The sequence below is a fragment of the Halichoeres trimaculatus genome, unplaced genomic scaffold (genome assembly GCF_033239565.1).
Source record: "Halichoeres trimaculatus isolate MK-OKI-2021-1 unplaced genomic scaffold, fHalTri1.1 fHalTri1_scaffold_24, whole genome shotgun sequence".
In the NCBI taxonomy this organism is placed as follows: Eukaryota; Metazoa; Chordata; class Actinopteri; order Labriformes; family Labridae; genus Halichoeres; species Halichoeres trimaculatus.
The window spans coordinates 4,777,723-4,803,963 of NW_027437202.1; the positions used below are offsets into that span (position 1 = coordinate 4,777,723).

At 42.5% G+C, this 26,241-nt stretch overlaps 1 protein-coding gene across 5 annotated transcripts in view; it reads left to right on the forward strand.

The window, feature by feature from the left end:
- ncam2 (neural cell adhesion molecule 2) overlaps positions 1–13,449 on the forward strand; it is a 224,407-nt gene extending 210,958 nt beyond the window's left edge. For 2 of the 5 annotated variants that reach the window (XM_074664593.1, XM_074664590.1), the window contains exons 16-17: positions 4,008–4,215; positions 10,929–13,449. In XM_074664593.1, the coding sequence (XP_074520694.1) occupies positions 4,008–4,215; positions 10,929–11,043 (323 nt within the window). In that variant the 3' untranslated portion in view covers positions 11,044–13,449. Of the gene's footprint in view, positions 1–4,007; positions 4,216–4,644; positions 4,741–10,928 lie in introns of all 5 variants that reach the window. The other 3 variants (XM_074664594.1, XM_074664592.1, XM_074664591.1) reach the window with 3 other exon arrangements.
- The last annotated feature ends 12,792 nt before the right edge of the window (positions 13,450–26,241 follow it).

Genomic DNA, 26,241 nt, shown 5'->3' on the forward strand with positions numbered 1-26,241 from the left:
TACTCTCATCTTATAGAGCAGGTTTTGAATGCAAAGAATGAGGGTTTCTTTTCAGCTTTTGAGTTTTTTATCCTTTAATACAAACTTTACGAGAAGAATTTAGAAAGAGGCAGAAAAGAGTCAAGATGATCAGGCTCTTATAACTCAAAGCCTTTAAACAAATGTATCGTGAAGTTTGTGCATCTATTCCACTTTACATCTAATCTCTTCTTCTTCCGAGCTATATTCCTAAACTTTGGAGTAATGCTTAAAAACAGTTGCACATAAACAAGCGTGTAATCTAAAAACCCAACCCCAAACTGTCAAGCTGCTGCTAAGCGCTCCAGAGCCATTCTTCTTATCGGATGAAACTCTGATGTTTATGGATTTCACTTTTCAGGCTGAGGAGTTTCTGCTGGCATCCCTCCAAAAAGTGACTTTTAAAATAACTTTTATTCACCGGACTTTGAATGAGGAAGATTTTTAACCAGAACTTTTCCAGCAAAACGAGCGCCTGCTTTGGAGTATCACAGCTGCTGCTCTAGTGTTATAAATGTCTGAAACAGACAGCAGCTTTATGCTACGTCTGAATGTAAACACACATATGAAATGTGAAGGATACAGCCGCTGTTTGGGGAGAAGAAAGCCTTAACGAATGGATTAGTATTCCCTCTGTCTTCTCTAATCTGTGGATGCTTCGGGGGAGCTGGAGAGGTGTTGTTTACCGCCTCCGAATCTGCGGCTTCAGCAGCCAAATTAACTCAGATGAACTTTGAGAAGGTGAGATACAAAACAGTAGCCTGTGGCGGTGAGAAAATATTGATCCAGTCTCCATGTTTCAAATCCCACATCCCCCAGATTCACCAAAGTGTTTTAATTGGAATTCCTTTTGCCAAAGAGGGTCTTTGTCTTTGTGTCTCTCACTGCGCTTTGATTCGCTGCCAGTCTCCTTGTCTGCGGTCTCGGCTCCGAGTTGAGAACAAAGTCACCGGCATGAGAGTCGTTTGAGTCGTGACACGCAGCGACGACTTCCAAAGAGGAGTTTGAGGATTTGGAACGTTTTGAGATGTTTTTGGCTGAGCGCTCGGGCACTCTGGATGCAAAGTGAAACAGTGAGGGTGAAGTGTTTACTCTCTGCTGCTGGGACAGAAACATCCTCCAATCGTACCATTACTTATAACCTCATATCTCATACCTTAAAGACGTGATTCCTCTCTTTCAAGATGCCAGCGTCAAACTGCTACATTAACTTGAGTTATTGTTGCGCGTCAGGTCCAGGATGTCGGGTTTTACCACCAAAACAGTAAAAAGAAGCTTCTCCATGTCCAAATGCTAATGGATGGTGTAAATGTTGGTGGCACACTTCCACGCCGCCTTCCTCCTCTTGAGGAGAAGTAAGTGACGTGTTGACAACATTTTTGGGAAATCTGAAGGACAGGCTGACCTCAAACTCTCTAGAAGTTTGACACAGTTGATCACTTCCTACTGTTACAGAAACTACCAGGTGCTGGTCTGGATGACACTTTGTGTGCATGGTTTCAGGACTATTTTTCGGAGAGATCTCGGTGTGTTGAAGTCAAAGTCAGGCCAAATTAGATATTTTGTTGATTGATCCAGGTGTGCCACAGGGGTCAGTTCTGGGCCCTATGCTTTTCACCGTGTCCATTAATGCTCATCTTTTACGCAGATGATGCTGTTGTTTATTGTTTTTAAATCCCAGCTCTATGACCCTTTTCTAAACGATCTTCAGTGCTTGTTTTTTCAGCTCATCTTTTTTCTCATTAAAGTCTGTTGTGTTTGTGAAGTTTCATGTCGCAGCGTCCAATCGGAGAGTGATATGCCCTATATGGGCGTGTCTGTCTATGAAAAGACTTCCTTAAAGCCAGCTCTCGAGTTTTCTCCTCTTTCCTCTGAGCACAATTATCACTTTGGGACCGTCTTCAAAATGACAACGTAAAAAGTATTCCCGGTGCAGCGGAGGAGAGAGGAGGCTGCAGTTTATCGCTTTGAGACGCACCCATTGTTTCCTTTATGAGAGGGTTGGTTGGCCATTTCTTAATCATTCTTAAGCCCCCTGAGTCTACAGTGAATTCAGCAAATCTGTATTTTTATTTGTGCCCCTTACTCTTACAAAGTTTAAGACCTTGATTACAGATCACCGTTCCTCCCACTGAAACTGAGTTATTTGTGTTGTTTATTTTTATTTGTTCATTCAATGTCCGTGATCTCAACGATATTGAAAATGAAGGTAACCTTAATGTCTTTTTGATTCTTTAGATTTTAAGATGTATCTCATACTTTGGCTGTGCAGGTTTGGTTAATAAGAGAGTAGCTTTGGAAAGTTGAGAGCTAGAGCATCTGTACTTCATCTATTGTTGTGTTTGTGTTGTGTCTATTTTGGTGAAATATCCCTTTATTAATTTCATTTTGCATTCAAAACATCGCAATCCTATTTGAAATCTCTTTATCAGGCTGTATTTAAAACAACTTCCTGCCAAAAAAGGTTTGAATGAATGAATGAATGACTGAATGAATGAACTTCAGGGATCTGTTTTGTGCCTCAGACGTGACGTCGCCTTCTCACAGGGGTTTAAACTCTCCTCTTTTTGAGTTTTTAAAGTTTTGTAAGGACTGCTTTGGGTTCCTTCCATACAGCCGCAGACTGTAAACACATTTATTCTCATCTTTCTGTCAAATGTACAGTATGTAGGTGTGAGTATAAAAACTGGAGGCTGCTTCACTCGTCTGCATTCAGCACACGCTCTGTTCTGTTTTGCCACACGGGAGAGGAGACCAGCTCTGGCGGAGTGCCCTCCTCGCTCCCGGGGGTCTTTTTTTAACTCCGAGGTGCCAGACTTCACCACTCACCGCCCTCTTAGTGCGAACACCTTCATATTAATGTCTGATCCCTCGTTTTCCCTCACAGACCACTGAGCACCCATATGAGAGCATCCTTAAGTAGGAAAGTTCTCCCACCCTCACTCTTCCCTCGCTGATTACTCCTGGCAAGGTCTGACCTCCAGCTGTCAGCAGTGATCCTGCACTGGATGTTCAGTTTGCTCAACCCCAGGATCACTTAAGGGCACGGCTCTATTCAGCCGAAACCCGCTGGGAGCCCCTCTTTGCCGCACTGCCTTCATTTTCTCATTACTTTCAATTGAAAGCAGGCACCGGCTGTTTGTTCCCCGACTGAGCCGGGAGCCCGATGAGTTTCAGAGCGCCGAGTTCCGACCGCTTGCAGAGAAACTATTTCAACTTTTACAGGAAAATTCCTACTTTGCTGCCCCATGGATCCGCTTAGTGCTGCGAGCTATGAAATAAGAGGCACCCAGCGGACATGGGGGCTATGGTAATGCTGATGTTTGTTTCTTTGAGCTGGGAAAGCGGTGCGGTATCGCTGAAAGAGTGCACCAACTCCTGCACCTGAGAACCTGAGATGCTGACACCTGGCACAGGATGGAGTTGGTAGATGTGCTACCTGAGGGCAGGAGAAGAAAGGAGCAAACTCCTCAGCCTCTACCTCCTCTAGATCCCTTTCTCCCTTTTCTTTACATCTCTGAATCTCCTCGTCTTTGCATCTTAAAGTTGAACCAGATTTGTTTTGATGATTTCGTGGAATCACACAAATAATCCAGATCCTCCGCTGAGGATTGCGAGACGCAGTGGATTAGCACTTATCTAGGTGTTGGAAACTCTCCAGCTGGCTCCGGAGGAATCCTCTGACCTTGTGGAGCTTTTCAAAGTAAGCACAGGAAAAACTTTTGCAAGGGTGAGACACATCCAGCAGTGTTACACCCTCCATGTATGGGCGTGGGAGGAGGCGTAGCAAGAAAACTGACCTCAGGATTTAGATCAGCAGGCGCCCAACCTGAGGACACGTCCTTGTGCGGGCGGCTGAGCTCCTGCCTGCTCCTCACCTGACCCTGACCTCTCTGTTTTGAAAAGAATTGCTAACAGTGTTTCCACCTCTCTGTCTTTTTCTTTCCCTCCCTGTGTTGTGTGTCTGCGTGTGTGTTTCCCTGCCTTAGCAGAATCCCTGTTCAGCGGCCTGGGGCTGGGCGCGGTGGTGGGCCTGGGCCTGGGAGCGCTGCTGCTGCTGCTCGTGCTGGTGGACGTCAGCTGCTTCTTCCTGCGCCACTGCGGCCTGCTCATGTGCATCACGCGCACGCTCTGCAGCAAGAAAACAGCCACCAGCGGCAAGGGCAAGGACATCGAGGAGGGCAAGGCCGCCTACCTGTGAGTATTCCTCTCTCTGGATTGTTTTCTCCTCCAGGAACTTTAACCCCTTCGATGAAATGTTTTGATTTCTGGATGGTAGCAGTGGGGAACGTTTCAGTGTTTGTCAGTCACCGGGTCATTCATGCTTGCAGAGGGAGCATCTGCTGTGGGTGTATCTTGATGCTTGTGGGTTACAATAGGTCACTCTAGCAACTGCTGTTGTAAAATCTCTGCAAAGATTGCTTTAGGACCTGCAGCTTTAGACAGAAAAACAAGAATTTAATGTGAAAAGAAGTTCTCTTATTTTTTTTTTAAACTTGTCAAGGATGAAAAGTGTCACAATTTTTCTTTGTGCTCTGAGTGTCTCCTCTCTGAGTCCTCTTAAACAAATTGACTGTGAATGAGAAAAGAATAAGAAAGGAGGCTTCTTTCTACCATTTACTGTAGGTACACCTACAACAGCCGCCCAACCACCCTTTCAGCCACAGTATGTCTTTGATTATGTCTTCTTCACTAACATCAGTGCGTTTCATACAATGTGCTGTGAGTTCACCTTTGAAGTATCCTCTTTGCATGCATCCTGTGTGTGTTTTTATCCTGCATGTGTGAAATATTAACTGTGTCGTGCTTTTTTCCATAAATCATGCATGCAGAAGTCTGACTCTCATATAGCTGCATGTCTATTTTGTATGAGCAAACACATACTTTACGCCCCGCCTGAGCCTGCATGCACTCAAAGCCCACCTCTGTTTAATACAACCTCTAACTGGTTTTCAGATGCTACCTTTTTTATGCTAGCAAAGCACCTGCTGAGCGTGATTCAGGCCACAGCAGTGCCACTTTTGTCAGAGCTGTCAGCGCACCAGCCGTGCGTCTGGGGTGCAAAGAGAGGGCACAGTGAATGAGAGAAGGAAAGAAGGAGGAGGTGGTGGTGTGATGGTGTCTGTGTTGGTTTGGGGGTTGACTTTTGCTGAGTCACTACCCTCACAGCGCTGGAGGGCTGAGTGACTGCCTGCAGAATGTTCCCCGGCTTTATGTCGGAGCAGCTACTGTAGCAGCATCTCACACAGGCGTTTACCCGCCGCGCGTTACAGCTGCAGCTTCTTTACCCCCACAAATACAAAAGAGGAATCTGGACTTCACATAAAGTGCAGGAGGATGTTGTCATTTATGCATCTTCTTCTGTGCAACCTGGGATTCCTGTAGTGTGCTGGCCCTTTAAGACAGTGTTTCTCAAAGTGGTGTCAGCAATCACTTATTACTTTACAGTGTGCGATGATTAAAAAAAAAAAACAACTAAAAAAAAAATATGATAAAACTTAATTAATTAATTATCAAAAAAATAAAAAAATAATAAGGAAAAAAAAATGACTTAAAAGAAAAAATAAAAAAATAATAAGAAAAAATAAAATAAAAATAATTTTAAAAAATTAATAAAAAGAAATAAAAAGAAAAAAGAAAAATTCAACTTTTTAATTCATCTCCAAACCAAAAAAACACCTTGGTCCAGTGGCGTGGACAGACTTTTTAAAGGGCAGGGGCAAAGAGAATGAAAAAGGGCACCTATAGCGTAATTTTTGTCAGCCAAGAGGGCAGTTTATTGAGTTTTGCCAACCATGAAGGCACTTAGGAACACTTTTTTGCTCCCATCAGGGCATTTCTGCCTGTGTTTTTCAACAATTGGGCTAGGAGGGGGTTGGCCACCCTTCCTGCCCCCCCTCTATGCACACCACTGCCTTTAAATTAAAAAGTTAATTACTTTAATAGAATAAATGTAGCTAATTCTATGGTTGCAAAATACTATATAGTACATAATTAAATAGTATTAATACTATGCTAATAACCAGGAAAATGTTTAACATTAAAGTGGTGTATAGTCTAAAAAAAGTTTAAGAACCCCTGCTTTAAAAAAAAATAAAATCAGACTTCACATATAAAACGTGGCATGGCCCTTTAAATGCAAACTCAGATTAGTAAATCTCATCAGATTGAAGTCTGACCTCTTGTCCCTGTGTTTGCATGCTCAGTCTTTCCTCCTAAATGATGTGTTACAGGTCTTTCTTTAAATGCACATCTGGCAGGATGCTGCAAAAATTAAAGATGTGAGATGTTTACCTCTCATCTCATCTGTTTCCCGCTCCTGTGAGGAGTTTATAACCCCTCTGTACACAGAAGTCTGCTCACAGCTTGTTTTACAGCTGACAGAAAAGAAGCCAAAAATAAGCCACCGGCTGTATAAAAGTTGCATCTGACGTAACGCAGCAGCCATCCAGCGCGGCATGAGTCAGAGCAGTGAACTGAAGTGAGAGCAATAAGATCACGCTCGAGTTAATACAAAGCTCAGACACTCCTACTGAGTCACAGGACGTCAATAGAGCAAGTCTGGAGTCGCTGAGGGGTAATAAGTTGTAAAGACAAGCAAACCCTGCGCAGCAATATCAATGCTATCGACAAGCGCGCACACAGTGATGAATAGCATGAGCTGAACCTTAAATTAGGAGGCTGATAAGTGGGACACATCAGAGGCTGTTTCAGGTTTTCTCTGACCGTTTTCTCACCTCAGCGCGAGCGGCCAAGTGTCCTCCCTCAGCCGTGTGGTTTCATCCCAGATGGAGGATGTGAGGCCGTCTTTGTGTTATGAATCAGGATCAGTCCGAAAAGACCTCGGGGAGAGTTGAAAGACTTGTTGGCGGCGGCCTTGTTGACTCTGCACTCACTTCTTTTTTTTTTTTTAAGTGATGAGTGCAACTTCTTGACTTTGTGCTGTTATGTCAGAAGACCCTGTGGACATGTGAAGAAGTCTGGGACAACTTTTTATGCTGGACTTTAAACTAGAACTCAAAAGATTCAACACATATTTATCCCAAGCTGTTGCTGTCTTACCTCATTGCTTCCTCACCCAGCCCCTCCTGTCAGTCAGCGATCAGGGAATAGATTTGTGCATCTGTGTGCCCTTCGGAAAGAACACAAAGTACAGCGCCACACGGGCGTTCAGTCCTCACCTGAGCACCAAGCGTAATGAGCTTTTAATTGAAGAGCTGTGTGCCAATACTCAATGTTAGGGTGAGGGAAAGTTTAGGGAATAGGAAGAGTCACTCTGAAACAAACAAAGTGTCACAATGTGTACTTTCACCACAGTGGTGCAGGAGAAGCTTGTGCTGATGTTTCTGTTTCCTCAGGAAGTTAGTGACTGAAAAACTGAGCAAACTTTCAGGATAAGTCGACCGTTGGATTTTAAAGCCCTTTGTTTTTATTTTGATTCTTGGAGGGAAAAGCATCATATTATCATAAGCAGAGCTAGCATCAGGTGCAGCTTCTACATGTGATGCTGTGCTTGTTTACATCTGGGTAGTAAATCAATAACACAAACCAGAGCTAAAGCACCATCTTGTGGCAGCATTTTGACACCATAGAAACCAGATTATGAATGATTGAGCGTTTCTTCATCGGCATTTCAAAAAAGGTATAGCTGGTTGCTTTAATGCTGTTTTTTCATGGTAAAATAGTGAAAGGCTGCTTAGCTAACTTAAATGAAGTTAAAGCCACTGTGAACTAATTAAAATTGATGGATTGTAACTACTTAGGTCAGTCATCCATGATTAGATGGCCCTGCTGTAATTACTGCTTTAGCGTTTAGTGCTACATTGCATTTTTTAATATGCAAGCCAGAGCATTTTCCCCCTCTTTGTCTTTGTCAGGCTGTGAAAAAAAAAATAAAAAAAAGCGCTCATCATTAAAGAGGATACAGAGATCCATGATTGTGCAAACTTTTCAGGAGACAGTTTGTGTTATTGACATGAAGAGAGCGCTTTAATTCGAAACTCCGGAGCGTCAGGCTCAGACGTGTGACATTTAATTAAGTGTGACTTTGCCGTGCTCCATCTGAACTCCTGCGCAAACAGAAAGCCGGTTGAGCCGAGGAGCTGAAAGGGAAGGAAAGAGAGGAAGGTTTTTCCTCTCAGGTAACAAACTCTCAGAGTCTTTGGACGCCAGGAAGCTCACTGTAAGAGTCTCAGGGTCAGCTGTGATAAATATCCCTTCAGGAGGAATAAATGTGCATGTAAAGATAAAGATAAGCATGTAAACAACACGCTGCGCTTTAGACCCCAGGCCTACTTATTTATCTTTGTGAGACGCAGAGATTGGCCCAGCGTTTCCGGCCTGCATGCGCGGCCTTGTGCTTAATTAACGTCAGCAGAGGCAAGAACAAGTGGCCCCCGCTGTGCTTTGGTGTCACTTAGAAGCTTACAGATTACAAACACACATCTGCATGATATCTCCCCAGCCCTCCATGAGGTGCACGCAGCCGCCGCCTCCTGCGGCACTATCAAAGAGAAGCTGTCACAGAGCTGCAGCTTGTGCTGTTTGCTTTGTGTCCTGGACTTTGTTTTGAGTGTAACCTCTAAAGGGGACGCGCATGTGTGTGTGTGTGTACACTTCTTTCTGGGAATACTGCAGAGAAATGAGGCGCCATTACAGGATCTCCCAGAGCATCCAGTCCTGGATGCCTCTGACTTTAACCGTGCTGGACCAGACTCTCCCCATGTGTCCTCATCTGAACATGAGTCCAATCTGGGTTTGCATGGGGCTAATGGGACATGAAATTGGCTGCACTGTGTGGCAACTTTAACACTCACCACTCAACCAAAGAGGAACCCTCTCTGCAATATTTGAGTTTATTAGAAACATGCAGAGCTGCTGCTTTACATTCATGATCCCAAACACTGTAGCACACGTAGAATCCCGCAGAAACAACCTGTAACAGCACAGAAGAAAGACTGATCCGTCTTTTCCTGCAGATAATGCCTGATTATGAGCCTGTTTACTAAAAATGCAGCATGTTTGAGAGCAACATTCAGTATAAATATGGCTCATTAAAAGCAAACACATACCTCACACAAAGCTCTGCTGCATGTTATAAATTGCAGCGATTTAAGTCACGTTACGGCATTGTGTTCCTCCGTCCCCACTATTACTCATCTCTCTTTTAACTGCATTATGATAAGTAGCTTTTTCACCAAGCTTTAGCTCACATACATCATGTCCCTGGAAACGCCGGCCGCTTCGATCCTCATCTCACCGCCACATTATCATAAAGATAGCGCTGTGATCTCCTCCTGATGAATTCTCAGGCTCGTGCAGGATGTGGAAGCAGCCGGCTAATCAAACGGCTCCTGCTTTCCAACACATGCATGTATATTTGATTTTTTTCTCCCTCTAAATGAATCAAATCAACAGCGAGTAGGGAGCAGGGCTGATGTTATTCAGGTCGACGCAGGCAGAGAAAATGAGAGCAGAGCTCTGAGAAAGTGAGAACAACCTGCAAGCTAACTGCACAGTGAGGAGAGAAATGAGGTGCTGATGATGTTTGGAATGTGACAGCTGCTGTAAAAATTTGATAAACTGTTGAGTTTGAGCCCGTTGTAGCTCTGAGTTTAATATTCTGGATTCACACACGGGGTGTGTTAAATCCTGAAGCAGCTCGCTGAAAATAGACTTCTCCATCATTCATGTGCTGGCATGGCTGTGTTCACTCAGGATGGGTGCTGCTTTTATTTTGAAAGGGAAGCTTGACTTTAAAGCTAGGGTCCACAGAAATTTCCTATGAGATAAATTGTCGACTTTTTCAGGAATCGTCTTCTGTGTCAGTGTCTGTGTCTGCCTCAGCCTGTTTGTTGTTGTTTTTTTTGATTGCGTTAGTGTGGTTACCTCAGCCAATCTTAGCATGCCCAGTGTGCAAGTGACTTTGTGTGTTGATAATAGCAAGTGGAAGAAGCTATCCCTAGCGGCTACATAGCATGAAGTGAACGCAGATAAAGCTTTTTCCTAAACGAGAGTGAAGCTTGGCTCGACTTTCACCCACCTGGAGAGCAGCACAGGATGAAGAGCGACACAAGATGGCATGTGTCAAATACCTGTGATTAGCTTGTGCTAACATGCTAAGTCAGGTGCACTGCTCTCAAGTCTCTCCCAGGTAGAAACGCGATGCTACAAGTGGTTGCTGGGCTAGTGTGTTCACATAGTCATGGTCAGAGGCTGTGGGTGTGTGCTGCAGCTGGCACTGAGCCAAGGAGGAGGAGCCTAGTTTGAATGTTGCATTTACTAACAAGTAACAAAAACTCCTGTTGACCCTACCTTTCAGCACCTGTTCCCGAGTAGTGTTTTGTTGAAGGTCTCACCGTTGATGGAGTATAGCTTCAGATCAGTCATGATGTTGGGAGTGTAGATACTCAGGAATCAACGAATCTCTTTGAATTCCTTGAGAGTTGCTGTGTATAAGCGGTCATTTCAGCACAGACCCTCAGCCATCCAGGCCAAAGTGAGCCACAAGATGAGTGCTACCTTTGGAGGCGTTCATATTTAATAACCCTGCTTCCTTTTATTTCAATTAAATTGGGCTTTGATAATACCGTCGGGGGCGACTCATTCACACACCAAAAGGTCTAAAAGATGATTACCAGTGGGCTTAAAAGCAAAAAAGTACATTTAGTAGGAAACCATTAAGCCCACGCTCCCTCCTGATTCAGTCTTAATTTAGTGAACGTTTATGTATGTGCCTGCTCCATACAAAAACATCACGTAGGTGCTCACTCTTCTGTCTGTACCTGTGCACATTAACTGTATGTGTGCTTTAAGTTCCTGTAATCAACTAGCTGTGAAATCACCCCCCCACACACACTCCCACACTCTCCCTCCTCTTTCCAATTTCACCGTCTTCTCTCTTTTTTCAGGAAACTTCCGCTGAAGGAAGAAAATGGAAAAGAGTCTCTCAAGCCGGATACGATTGAAATCAAAGTGCACAGCGACAACAGCATCCACACAAAGCCCGACGACAGCAAAGCGTAAAATGGGTCCGAGGGTCCCCCCGCCCCCTCCCGCCACCAAAAGAACATTTTCGGATCACGAGACCAAAACCCAGAGAAACTACAGCACTGGAAAATAGTGGAGAAACATACCATATCTGTTTATAACGATGCCCCAGAGAAAGGCATGTGTAAATACAAATAATACGGAGAAAATAGAAGAAAGAGAAAGAAGGGTCAAACTTTTAGACACCCTGAGTGATATATGTATCATGTTCCTCAAAAACATGGCATCACTGGAAAGATCCTGTTGATAAATGATTGTATTTTATTTGTCTGGTCATATTTGTTGATTTTTTTCCCCGTTTTCTTTTCTTTCTTTGAGACTCCCACGCAGGCGATAAACCCCTCTCCACACCGATAACGCTCTCACTTTTCATTCCCGCGGTGTGAGGCGTTGGGCTAACGAGGCTCGCGCTAAAGCGTTCCAGGCTGGAGCTAGCTTGAGTAGCAAAAAGGAATTTCAAGGATTTTATGATTCAAGTCACATTGACTCATGAGAAGTGGTGAAAAGGCGTCTCAAATTGGATGCAACCATAAATTATTAAAAAGAATTCACTTTTTTGTTGTTGTTTTTGATTAGCATGGCTTTCTGAAGGGCTACTGTGGATCATGCAGGAAATCAACACTCCTTAATGAAAGCAGATTTGTTTTTGAACAAAAAGTGCAAAAGTATGTTTCTGCAAGCTGACGTGCACCTTGAAATCAAGTTAGTTACCAGTCATGAGAGTCAAATGCTCCCCCACGTACGCCCTGAGAGGTCGCCGCAGAGGGCAGTGAGTAAAAACCACGTTCAACACGTCTGACATGGATGTTTCTGATTTCTTCACAAGCTTTTTTTTTTTTTAAACTTTTGTTCCTGATCTCAATCTCTCTGATGTTGTCATGTGTTGTACATAGGTGAAAAAAAAGAATATTTTACAAAGCTTTTATGTAAATATACCTGAAAGGATGTGTCTTTTTTCAAAAATGCAACAGGCTTGGCTTTTTCCTCGTGAACACTCCTCAAGCTGTTTCTGTTCTCCTCATTTCCTCCTTCTTTTGTTGTGTTTCAGTCGAAAGTTCAGTGACGGTGTTCTACTGCTTTTTATTTTCACTCATTTGTTTCCCTTAAAAAAAAAAGAAAAAACATCCCAGAGGCTATTTTCACAGCATTTCAGTGCAGACGGTAATTACGGCATTAGTGTGCCTTCTGTTTTTTCCCGTCCTCTCTTGAGGCCTAATGCCGCTTCAGCAGTGTCGACCATCAGATGAGTTTTTTCCACGCAGCACAGAATGTGTCAGGAATTTCTTTGTGATGCTGTGAATTCTGGGAAATGTAGTGACAGGAATGTAGGTTGTAGTCGACGACACTGGAAAGAAGCAGACGTGTGCAACTTTTGATGTCACGCAAACGTCATGCAGACTGGCAGCAAATCTGGATAAGTCAGTGTTATATGCATCATTGTGTGTGTGTGAGGGTGTGTGTGTGTGTGTGTGCATACATGCATGTGCGGGTGTTAACACTTGTCTACATGAATCAGGTTGCATGTATGTTTGTTGAATGTATCTGCACGTACTGTAAGTCATCTTTGTAAGAGTGTGTTCATTTGAGAGCCTCCTAATTTAAAATAACCTCCTCTGGCTTTATTTTAATTTATTTCTTCTTTTGTTGAGTTATTTATATTAGATTAATGACAGAGTCCACTCATCAGCTCTACAAGTTCACGACCACGTGCCAAGTATGAATGTCCAAGTGCTGTGAGTGTTCTTCTTTCAGTGTGGAGTGACTTGGCGAGAGCTCTCACGGCGCGCTCCGATAGGTAAAACCTGATTATGTAGTTCTCGACAATGATTAATTCCCCCCAGGCTGCAGCACTCCACTCCGCATGTGTCTGCCACCGCCACCGCCGGCCCCTCCTGCCTCTCAGACTCCACCGGTTTTTATCTCAGACCTCATAGAGCTGGCTTTGTTTCCTCACAGCGAGCCCTTGTACCTGCGTATCTCAAACGGATGGTCCTGCCATGGAGTGGTCCCGCTGCCTGTTACAACGACTGTAAATAAAGGAGCACAGTGCCTGGAGGCTATACGATTTGTACATGTTCTTTTGTATTTGAATATGAGTCGAAATACCTAGCCCCCTTTCCTTTCCTCTCCTCTCCTCTTGTCCTCCTTCCTCCTCCTCCTTCCACCAACTCTTCCTTTTTCTGTAGGGGGTAAAACAGGTGTGTTTGAGCTCAGTGTACAGTGTATGTCCTCTTGTCCCCATGCTCCCTTGTCCCCTGGACTGTCCCTGCTGAGTGTGCTTTGTGCAGGAGGTGGGAACTATTGATGTCTCTCTGTACGTACCTGTGGAAACACTTGTGACTCCTGTCATTTGCCGCTGTAAATAAACATGTCCTGGTAGAAGAGAACAAAAAGTGATTCTGTTGTCTTTCCTGCAGATCATGTGTGGGTGGATCATTTGTGCATTTTTGGGAAACATCGCAATACTGTGTAATATTTGGATGCTGGTGTTCAGCCTTGGTTCATTTTTTCAACAGGTATTAGGAGAAAAAAAGTGAGTGAGATTCATGAATCCCCAATTCTTCCTCTAAGTCTGAGCCACACTGTGAAAAGAAGAGATAGTTTTACAGATACTGATACAGGGTGAACATTTCATTATAATCCCCTGCATTGTGCTGAAGTCTTGAGCAGTTGTTGGATAAAAGACGACTCCTCCACAAAGACACAGCTGTAATAGCTTTTAATTTTTCCCCCGTTGAAGTCGGCAGAGCTCATTTTTGCAGAGGACAGCGTGCTATTTCCATCAAGGTCACTCCCAAACCTCCATTACTCCTGCTTTAAATGGTAACTGTGTTGCATCTAAATCTGGCCTTCTTGAAACAGTGGAAAGCGCTTTAATGATGATAGCCGGAGCGAAGAAGCTCTGCTCAAAGGAGGAATTAAAACAATCCAGAGCAGCACGGTGGAGCTATGTGCTCGATAACAAAGCTGCCCCCTCTTCAGGACTCATTTGAAGGCAGCAGATAAGGTTTCTCTGAAGTTTTCCTCCCATGCGGGCAGCCTGTTGGATCCTGGCTGCAAGGGGCCTGTGTTAACAAGAGGAACAAACTTCAACTTCATCTCCCACAGGGGCTCAAAGGAAGTCTGCACATCAAACACCCACTTTCATTTGGATGAGGAGATGCAGACGAGGAAGAAGAAAAGAAGTCATCCTCCTTCCTGTCTCACAGTCTGCTACAGGTGATTACTTTTTTTTTTCATCCCCAGCACTGAAGTGTTGGACCACATACCAAGTCACACACATCTCCTGAATGTCTCTTGGAAGCTACACTCCATGAGAAGACGATAGCGCAGTAAACCTTCAGGTAATATTTCTCCCTAATCTTTCCGTTTGCAGAGACTCCCATGATACTATATGTCGACAGCTCCTTAATCCAAACTACAAGAGAAGTTTTGGAAGTCTTGGAAGAAATCTCCCCACTATTGTTAAAGTTCTCTCTCAGACACACACACATGCACTTAAATACCTCCTCCCAGATTCTAAGGTGAGACTGAAAATAATTCCACTAACTTTCAGGAAGGAGGTTTCTAAGCTTATCCAGCTGAGAGTTTTTTGGCAGGTACAGCCCACCGCTCGTCTTAATCTACTTGATTTCAGAGTGTCCTAGCTGAGGTCCAACACGCCTCTAGTTTGACAGGAGAAGAAAGAAGGCCGCAGGTGGACTAGAGGTACTCTGTCTAATTCTTATTCAAGAATCACTCACAGTGAAGTGTGTTGTTGCAGATTCAAGTGTAAGATGAGTTTCTGTTTCATATAGAGATGGAAAAGATGACTGACATCTGGCTCTGCACCCCACTTTACTAAAAATACAAAGTCAATTTAATTTACCACATATGGATAAAATAAACCAAGTATCCAAGAAGGATACAAATACACTGGTCTTCTGTTTACATAAGTGGTTAAAGTTATTTACACAGTAAAGACTTGGACAATGGGCGTATTTTTCAGGATGTCAGCAGTATGTTATAGTCGTCTAATGCATAAGGCTATCATCATGTGGGCAACATAAATGGTGAGATGACAAATTTCGGCTTACTTATGATCGTGTATGTTTATATAATTACATATAAAGCCTTTTGTCACCCTTTATCTGATTGGGCCAAAAGTAAACAAGGGGATTTCAGGTCCAATTTTAGGATTTTGTAGTAATATTTTTAATTAATTAATTAATATATTTAGGTATTTTTTAAAGTGTAAATTGAAACTGTAAAAATATTTTTTATACTTATCTTTGTTGTGTGGAAAGTGTTGTATTCATAAGTCTAAATAGACACAAGAATTACACAAAATACAACAATTCAGAAGGGAAAGGGAATATTGCATGAACTCCAATATCTATACTTTTAATGGTGTGTGTTTCACATATAATTCGACTGAAAAAAAAAATGGCGTCGTTAAACTACGTCAGTTACGTGGGGAACCGTTGGTCGACGTTGAGGAGGCTTCATTCTATGGGTGTACATCCGGGAAACTATTTCTAGTACAAGCTACATTTCGCGAAATAAGTTGTCACTGAAAAATTAGATTTAAAAAATTTAAAGAAAATAAAAGAAAAAAAGGTTTGAACAGGTGGAACCAACCATTCGAACACCCCCGCCCTCAATGGTTCTTTCCAACTGGCTCCAGGTTGGCGCGAGCCAATCAGCGCTAGTCAAGGTCAAAGGTCTACAAAACAAGCGGATCCCGGAGGAGTACTGGTAAATATGAAGCATGTACACAATCAGCAGAATAATACCTGAAAAATAGTTAAGGTGCTGCTCTTAAATATGAAGTATGACACGGTTAATGTCTCTAAGTAGCTGTTATTAATTACGTCACGGTTACTAGAAGTTTTGATCAGCTGTTGAAGTTAAACAATACGATGCTAACATTAGCTTCACCTGTAGCCTCATGTAGCTTTCCAGCTGAGTTGAAGATTCAAGTTCAACTGATGATCTGAATTTTTCAAACTAGTCTTTTGATGATCTCCAAGTTTAACAAATTTGTTTAATTCATGCAGAAGTGTCCCCACACCATGAAACACAAAAAGTTGAACACTGAATAATAGTAACAAGTCAGTGAAACTACATTGTTCAAGGATGAAGGAGAAATATTTATTCATGTCATTATAGAAAAGCAGTTTCTGTGAAGATAAGCTTGTTGACTTGAGTACGAAGGTCAAGATGTTCTTTAATATTCATGGATTCTTTCAGCAGCTCAGGTGATGAAAAAACTGGGTTTTTTTGGTCCCAGGAAAAAAAATCATCTCGTTCAAAAATGAAAGTAGAAGGTGTGTTTATTTTTTCACAAAGTACTCTTTACCTTTCGAGCAGCAGGGGAATTTGAATAGCAGGAATAAAAGCTTTTTGCATCTGCCAGGGTGCTCTGATTCCAACAGGTGGGAGGGAGCTGCAGGATAACATTTAGTTATCAATAATGCATGCTACTGCTTGGACATGGATATATTTTTATCATGCAACATTAAAAATGAACTGTAGGGACTTTCATGCACATGTTTCTATATTTGTTTAACCATATGTCTTTTATTTCATGTGTTCTCTCTGCTGTGCATTGGGATGTAGAGGTAAATATCTCATGCATTCCTTCAGAATCTGCAGCTCCACCTTCTGACACCCTACTATCACCCTCTGAACTAGCCAGGCAGACAGACAGGGGTGCAGATTTTGTAATATGTTCAGATCTTGCTGATTTATGTTTAAAAAGATCTAAGATGAAGCCATGTCAGAGCTGCGGCTTCCTAAATTGGATTCTGGAGCAGCTCTTACAGGAGCAGCACTGCACTCTAACAGGAGCGAGCAGATGTGGAGTAAAACAAAGGCACCTCGTTTTTTTATATAAAAGCAGCTAAACATGAAAAGATAAAACAGTCCTCATGTTTTTTCTTTTTTTTTCAGCTCTTGCGGGACTGAGACACAATCCAGATGACAAATGAGGGCTTTATGGCTGTTCGCACAGCGGTCCCTGTGTTCAAGGACACACCGGGAGGATTTTCCAAGGGACTGGGTCTAAATTACTTCAGGTAGTAACTCTTTCAGTGTGACGCAGTTCCTTTAAAGACACACACATGAGGTGTGTTGAGCTCCTGTTAGGTAGGCCTTTTGATATTCAGCGCAGACACAGATAAATACATTAGGATGGGAATCTGGGAGAAGTCACGTACGCTGGTCGCTTTATCTCTCTGTGCTGTGATTCAGGGCTCTTTCATTATCGAGCTCACAGCTACAGGAGACATAATTGAGTCTGTGCATACACAGCCAGGCTGTGAAACACTTCTTTGTGCTGGATGAAAGGGCACCTCATTGTGCAATGGAGAACTTTCAGAGCAGGATTTGATATTAATTTTTTTTTTTTTTTTTGCTTGTTGGAATCAAATCATGATGAAAATGATTAATGCAGGAAATGAACTAATAAGCAGTTATACATCTAAATAATTCAATGTACTGCCTTTCTGTAGGTGTTATTTAAATATTCATGAGCCGGTTGAAGAACACCTACAGGTGGGATTGTCTCTTTTGAAGTAGACAGAGATGTAAGAGATGTTAAAGGAATGACATCATGCTTTGTCTTGTAATCAGAGATTGTGCTGTCTTTTGCTTTTACAGAAATCTGCTGATATCCCTGTGTTTAAAAACAGCAGCAAGTGTTTAAATTGACCCAGAAATGCTAAACTCAACAGCAGCTCACACACTGTTGAACTCTGTGTGTCGGGTTTAATTTTATCTTCCGACTCGCTGTCAAACAGCAGGAAACTCTGGATGAGAGTCATTTAAATTCTCAGTGTGAGATATTATGTAGTGCGGAGAGGGTAAAGATGAGCAGGCGGATCAGTTGACCCATCCCTTGTTTCTAGGCAACCGTGCAGATTTGTTGTCATGTGACTGCATATTCAGGAAGGACGCATCATTTCTGTCTGGCTGATGGAGAGAAGCTAACACTACATTTACCTCTTATTAAATGTTGGTGATTTGCAAACATTGATTAGAAAAAGAGGGAAAAGGCAGTAAAAGTCGGTATCTTTTCCATTCTGACCTAAAAACCAGCATCATGTTAGTCATTTGTTCTCACAGTTCATCTTGTGTCACCTGCGTGTTAGTTTTGCCTCTGACCTTGCAGCATTAAACAGAAGTTAGCTTGTTACCAACATTGTTCACTTCAGCTTCATCTGAAAAATAAAAACTTTTTCCGACAACTGAAAGTCAGAAAGGTCCGCCCAGCTCTGGATTTCCTGAACTTTTCTCTGAGTTGTTTGAAAGTGAATTAACCGCAAAGCCTGATTAAAGACAGCTAATGTCAGCTAATCATGGTAATTCATTGCTTTTTAGGATTAATGAGCTCGTGCACTTCACTCCCCAGCGAGAGCCGTGTGTATCTTAATGTAATTTTTTTTTTTTCTGGGACTAAAATAACAGCCTTGATTTGAGCTTAGTGACAGTGTTTTTGAGATAATCCTCTGGCTCAGATTTGATAAAAGGAGCGGCATTATTAATTTATTAAAAATCTTCTTTCAGGAGGAGCCCTGCCAGAGACAAAAAGCAGCATCCCCGCCGCAAGAGCTGAGACCCTTTCATCACTGTTTACCACGATGTGTTGCACTCAGGAACCCTGAGGTATGACTCACCACACACACACAGTGTGTTTCAGTGTGTCTTACATCATCAAACAACGGGCATTTTTACAGAAAGAGGAAGAATTGTTGATAAGTTTTGCGACATATGTTGCTTTTATGGTTTTAAAGTGGAGTCCTGTGAGATGATAGCTTTGACACTATCATCCAGACTAAAGTAGTGCCACGTTCTTGCTTGTCCTGAGGCTCTTGCCGTTGTGTAACATGCCAGTCGAAGCCTTGAGCACCATACTGGAGTACAATTTACACTACTTTTAAAATCACAAGTCATCACTGAGTAGGGTTGGGTACCTTTCACATTTGAAACGATATGGTACCGATGCCCGGTACCTGGCAATCGGTACCGGTACTCAACGGTACCAATTTTCGGTACTTTTTTGTGTCTATGTGGTAAAAAAATGTCAATTTGTTTAATTATAAAATATATATTTTTATACAACTTAACAAATTTATTCTTCAATATATAACCTTGAAATGCTGTGTTCTTCCATTCCCTTACAGTCACAAGGACGCATTTAGGTACCTAAACATGGTACCTTTTGAATCTACATGAATCGATACCCGGTACTTTTGTCATAATTCGGTCAGTACCTAAAAAAGTACCTAAATCGGTACCCATCCCTATCACTGAGTACGCCTACCATCTGAATTGATATTCAAACCTTTCATCTGCAGATTGGAGCCAATAAGGATGTACGAAAGCGACTGCACCAACGACGCAAGGAAAGGAAAACTCCCCCATGGAAACACAGGTGTGTGGAGGTAAAATACCAACGCTACAGATTTGATACTTTCCAGCGCTTTCCATCATTTTCTGAGGTGTTGAATGAGCTGTTAATAAGCCTGCGTGTCCGAATAAGTCACATGTGGAAATCAGTGTCTCAAATCTATCTTTAGACGATGTCAAACTCTCAAAGAATGCCATTGGAGCATCATGCAAACAGCGATGGGGTCACAAAAATCGACTGGTTGCGGATTATTCTGCAACACTGGAAACATTTTTTCTAGTGGAAACACAGCATGCACATGCATGCTTAATTGATACTTTTTAAAAACATTTTTAGAGATGAATAGATTCACCAGGTTTACCCATAGACTGTATAAAATATGGACGTAGCCCTGGCGATGTCACCCGTCCGTTCCTGAAACCGTGAAACAAAGCCAATCCACGGACGGCTGTTAGTTTTTCTTAGAGCAGCTACAGGGCGTCGCTGGTCACATGACCTGAGCTGTGCCTCTGTTTGGAAAATCAAATGATCCTAATAACTTCAAAACCACAGAGATAGAAAAAAATCACTCACAGTATAGTGTGTGCTGATAGAGAAATCAGCGTTTTAGCCACAAACTGTTTTTTGAACCAGGCTGTAAATATGCTTTTTAATGCTGTAAAAGTCTGTTTTTATGGCTGGGTGTGTACATGACTTCCGGTCTTTCTACAGCCAGCCTTAAGGAGATTCAACGCAATACAACATCACCTTGTTTTAAAAGTAATTAATACTCTGAGTAGATTTTGACTACTAGTACTTTTTCCACCTCTGTTGAGCACTGCTGTATATGTGACTTCTTGTGACGCTGCCCCTTTAAGAGGCGCCTGTGCTCTAAGCTGTGATACCATCAGTGTGAAATGAGTAACTGCTGAATTGCTTATTCAGTCGTGCAAATCCATCAGAAGTTGTACCTGTTAAAGCTCTTACTGGAAGACTCCAGCGATAAACAAATGAAGCAGACTCATTTTAAATCCACGCAGACGATAATCTAAAACAGCACTCCTCTTATTTTCCATCCTGTGCCTCGTATTAACAGGGAAGCTTCAGCTCACAGGCCGGTTAACTCAATGGCTTTTTAAAGCTTCTCTGTTACCGTGGTTTTATGTAACAGACCTCACTGCCACGATTTTAATTCATAAGCCCCGGGCTCACAAAGAGAGACCTTTGCTCAAGTCCCTTAATTTCCATTTATGTTTAAAACATCCACAGAAGCTTCTATCAGAGCTGACAGCACACGAGAGGGGGCTTTAGTGTTTGGCTCGAGAACACTTTACACCTGGCTGTCGTTGAGAGGTCCTGACAATTACGATGCTATCTCCTTCAGCGGCGGGTTGTCCTGCTAAGCACACACCTAGGCCACATATCAGCAGGGCTTCACTTCCAGCGTGCCTTAAAGCCTGTATAGATTATAACCATCTGCAGAAGGCGCCACGCATTACTCAGCAGAGCCTGAGGACAAAATTCTCACCCAATAATTGAGTGCATGGCGGGGTAAATGTCAAACTATGCAAGCCATTCGTGAGCAGTAGTATTCTTCTCTATTAGCCTAATGTGGCAGAGTTACTCATCTCTGCTTTGTGCAAATTCATATTGGATTTTTATTAAACCGACTCAAACCAACAGTAATAGATGTGCCTCTGGGATAGCTTAAAAAATCAATTTGCTAAACAGCACAAAATTACCCCCATAATTGTCTCCTTGGACCGCATTACCCGTCGAAGGTGATTCCCATTCCAGTGTGAGTAAACTTCGCCTCAACGACTCAGACATCCCCTCACTTTTGGCTGCGGAGCCGAGGGTGTCCTCATTACCGTAACAAGCCAAACAGACAAACGGGATCCTGAGTGCGCCGCTGACAGGACGGGGGAAAGAAATCAGAACGCAGATCCTGCCTGTCAAACGGCCCTGCGGCGATTCCTGCTGCTAATGAAGTGAAATATTCTGGCGAGTGAATCCGAAATAGAGCTGTATATTTGGACACATGAATATGAATACAATCAGCTCAAGTTGGCTCATTAATGAGGCAGGGAGAGCAAGCAGCAGACAGGATTAATTAATTACAGAGTGACATTTATGGATAATAACCTTCTGGTGGATATCACACTTAATGAATATGCATAAGACTATCAAAGAGGAAGCATCCAGCGTAGATGGAATATCTAGATTCAGATCCACGATAGGGTTACTGTGGTGCTGTGTGAGTCAGCAGCATGTTTGCGTGATATCTAGCAGCTTGCGATGTGATGCGTGCGACATAGCCACCACCGCCGCAACTTCTGCAACACCAGCTTTGGAGCTGGAGCTGCTTCAGGAACGACATGTGTTGATATTCTGTGAGAATATAGCTCATGGTGAATATTCTGCTGCTATTTGAAGCTGCAGCTCCGCGTGTGTGTGTGCGAGGTTGTTTATTGGTGCTGTGGAGCAGCTTTTGTAGTGATGAGTGATACGCTGTGCAGTGACATTAAAGCACTTGTGTAATTATTTTCTATCTTGTGGCTGATCTCCCGAGCTTGTCAGATATCATGAGTAATGTGCTCTCTGAGGTCTGCTGAGGATATGTTGATATTATGCTGTTTTAACAAAGATAGCTGTAATATTTCTGCCATCATCGCTTGGAATGGAGATAAACAAACACACGTATGTGTGATGCTCTTTTAACCAGATCTAACCAGGGAGCTATGGAGTCAGAACACTGACAGTAGGATTTGGTTTTCACCGCACACCAGTCTCCAATGAGCTGATAAGGAGGGATACTTCAGGGCCAGTCAGAAAAGTCATTGCATACACACTTAATAAAAAACTGCATGCAAAAAAAATAAAAGACAGACTCTGTCACACACACATGGATTCTGAAGACTGTCATTTAGGCTCTTGTCTGGCAGCTCCTAGTCAGTCGCACCTGTGGCTGTTGAGGAGCCGACTGTAACTGATGTACAACTAGTAAACATCAAGGCAGGTTATTTTGACTTTTTTCTCACGATTTCAATTTAAATATCATTTTTTTCTACTGTATTCTAGACATTTCAACTTTATTCTCATCATTTCGACTTTAATCTCAACTTAACTCCACCAAAAATGAAATCTCATCGAGACAGAGGCCGCTCTCCTCAAAACCTGTAAGCCCATTCTCGAGTTCCAAGCCCCGCCCATGGGTGACAAAAATAATAATTATTTTTTTCTTTTGAGTCTTATCTCTTCTTGACTCTACCTCCCGACATATTTTATAATCCCTGAAAAAAAATACACAAGAACCTTGTGTTTAATCTCTTATAACTAATGAAAACAAAACTTTTCAGTAAAAAGAGGACTTAAATACAAGGTGACAAAATGATATCTTCAAATCACCACAACAATCAGACGTAAGAAACATTTCTACCAGGTGTATTAATCTTTTAAAGTTTCACCACAGCCCATCTGGAATGACCGGGGAGACTGATTTTTTGACCTATACTGCAGCCAGCCACCAGGGGGAGCAGTTTTTGTGGCAACCTTTTGTGCAAATGTAGCATCTTTTGACACCAAAATAGTTTTGTTGGTGTACAAGTTTGCCTTAGAACCCCTGAATCTGATTGGCTATCCTTTGAATCAGTTTCTCTGATATGATCTAATGGAAAAACGTTGGCATTTAAAGTGTGAATTCAGGAGAAATCTTTGGTATTATTATTTTTTTTTTTGCAGGTATTACATTCCCGATCTTGTCACAGAGACAGAATGATACGAGATCTCTGCTGGTATCAGCCTCCCCACCTGCTGCTAGGCAACAAAGGGATGAATACGCTCAATGTAGGAGAAAGTCGGTTCATAATAATAGAAAAAAAAACTGCTCAACTTCGATAACTTTTGATTAAAGGTTTAATCAGTCTCACAACATGAAAGGTTGGGTTCACTGCAGGAAACTAGAGAACAGCTCCTCCACTAATGCATTTCTGCCAGTGTACAGAACATAATTAAGCATCACGGAGAGGCTACACCTTGTCAGTGCAGCAGATGGTGGATAAGAGCATGAAAATATCAGCTACTGTTGTGCTCACTGCTCGTCGGACACTTTTCTCGCATCGGTCGTAATTGAATTCCCTGCCTGAACATTAACGTGTGGGGTCAAAGTCATTAAATACCCATAATCGATAGGATTAGACGATATGTTTGTGCTACAGAACATGCAGCCTCTGGAAGTAGGTCGGATTAATTAACACCCCTCCTCATCATCATCGCTGAAACGTCCAAACTCTGAGGAATTCAAAGTCAGGGAGCAGCTATAGCGTCCACACGATCGACCTTCTGCAAATGATGATTGATGCCACTCCCTCTTATCTTATTGTCTCCTTCCTCTGCTGTATCAATCACTTAATGGAGAGGTAATACTGTTGCTCATTGCTCTCTAGAGGTCAAACCACAGGATATGCATCAAAGTGTCCAAAACCTCAGCATTCGTCTTACTTGTGGGAAAGCTGTGATTGGATATTAACTGTGCATGAAAACCGGAGCAGCCTGGTCACATCACTGTACAGTAAATCGCATGAAACACAAGTAAGATTGTACAAGATCTGAGAGTTTAGCGACAGGGTTGATAGAATCAGGATGTAAAACTCAGCTGTCTCTGAAAACGACTTGTTAAAGAATGGGGTCGGCCTCTGCCTTCAGATCAGTCTCAGTCCTCCTCGGCTGCACGCTGTGGGAGATTGGATCGTTTCTTCAAAGTGAAACGCTCCCCCGTTCTTTGAAAGAGATGAAGGAATTGGAAATCTGCTCCACAGCCTGTGCTCCACAACATCCTGTGAAGGTTCAGTGATATTTTGATGTGAGGATCAGGAAGACTGCGGACGGCTTTTCTCTTTATCCTGCTATTCCTGGAAAACCGATGCCTGTCTGTTTCTACAGATGTTTAGAGTTAGACGGGGAGGCTCTTGCAGCAGGATAAGTCATCGCAGAGCAGACAGAAATGAATGTGTTTCAGAGCAATTTTACATCCTATCGTTAAATTAATTGAAGGTGGCGTTCACTTAAGGAAAATCTGCCTCTTCCTTGTTGCCGTCTGAGGCAGCACTCAGTGTGAAACTGTGCCAGAGAGAAATGCAAACAAAGCCTCTTTGCTGTACATCACGCAGTCAGGATGGGATTCAGTGACAGGCTGATGGTTTTATTTGCTTTTGCAGATCATAACAAGGCTGTTTCATAAATCCAAAACACCAGATACGCCTGGAGTCAGATGTTCTGTCGTTTTCTGCTACCCATCCAAAATTGCTACTTTGTGGTTCTGAGAATTTGATATGCCCCCCCTAAAATTTCAATTGAAACTACAATGTGATGGCTTAAGCATAGTTAGATAGACACAACTATAATGGACGCAGCTGTATGGAAAAACACCAGTAGCAAAATTTGACAAGGAAGCAAAGTCTGGCAGAACACTAGTGCTGCTCTGTTGCGTATTGACTGCTGGAGTTCCTGCTCTTTCCACTCCCTTGATAAGTGTCTCTTCATTCATGTTGGGCTGTAAAACCTCAAACCAGTTGACTCCTGGTTTGGCTTGTCTCATTATGTCCGTTTGTCGTCATCGTCAAGCTAAATACAAACTGATTTTGACACGGTTTGTTTTATTTTGAAAGTCAATGGATGTTTTTAGGTAGTTTCCAGTCACTACTTCCTGTCCCACTTGATCTTCCCTTTGCTGAATTTGTGCGTCACAGCTCAGCTGCTGGCAAAATTAGGATAGCTAGGTGTTACATGCGACCTGCCGGACCAGCGGGGTATTTCTTCAACGTGGGACAAGCTAGGAATCTTTCAAAATCAAAAACAGGATTTAAAATTAGGGAATCTGTTCAGGAGTGGACATTACAGGAAGGATTAAGTGTATTAATGAATTATTTGAGGGACACAGTTTTAGAAAATAAGATATAGGGTTGTTGTTTTTCTTCTGACGTACTCGTCACTTACACTCCAGTCCAGCAGGTGGCGATAAGTGCACCTGAAAGTTGGTTGCCAACTGCCAATAAAAAGACAAAAAAAAAATTAAAAGAAAGAATCTCTCACAAACTTTTTGGCAAAGGCACCTTGTAGACTTCCTGATGAGATGGAAACAGTTCAGTGGCACCTTTGAACCATTTTCCCTGTTTGTTATTAAAACAACAACAACAAAAAAAGACCAGACTTGAATTCTCTGGATTGATTTGTTGAGAATTTCTAGATGCTTGAACAGAGGCCAAAAAGAGCAAAAAGTAAAATAAATAACACTTTACATCACAGCAGAGCTGTTTCATTGTTTGGTGCTCAAAGCCTAATTAGCAATTTCCAATAACAACCAAACATTAGTGTCAAAAACCCTGTTTTCTTAAGCACATGCAGTGAAAGCACCAAATATTTCCCTTTCTTAGATCTGTCACTTTCTTCTGAATTGTGTTGCTAATTATTTTAAAGTTTATTGTTCAGATGACATGTTTGTAAAGTGTTAATTTGACTTTCTTTTGTGGCTTTGATTGCCTTTTAGTGCAGCATTTGTGCCCTTCATTGTTATCTAATCGCGCAGTATGATGTGTCAGAACCACGTCTGTGCGTTTCGGGCTCAGAGTCGTTTTGTTTTGCCTTACATATTGGTTCTGGTGTACATCCCTCCAGCCGACGCGTCCACCTGGCAGAAAAGATGACGCCTGTCACCTTTTAGTGTGCGCCGAAGGTGAAATGACATTTGAGCGCCGTGCCAAATGTGAGTGCAGTCTCCACTCATGCGCTGCTGTCAGGAGTGATCA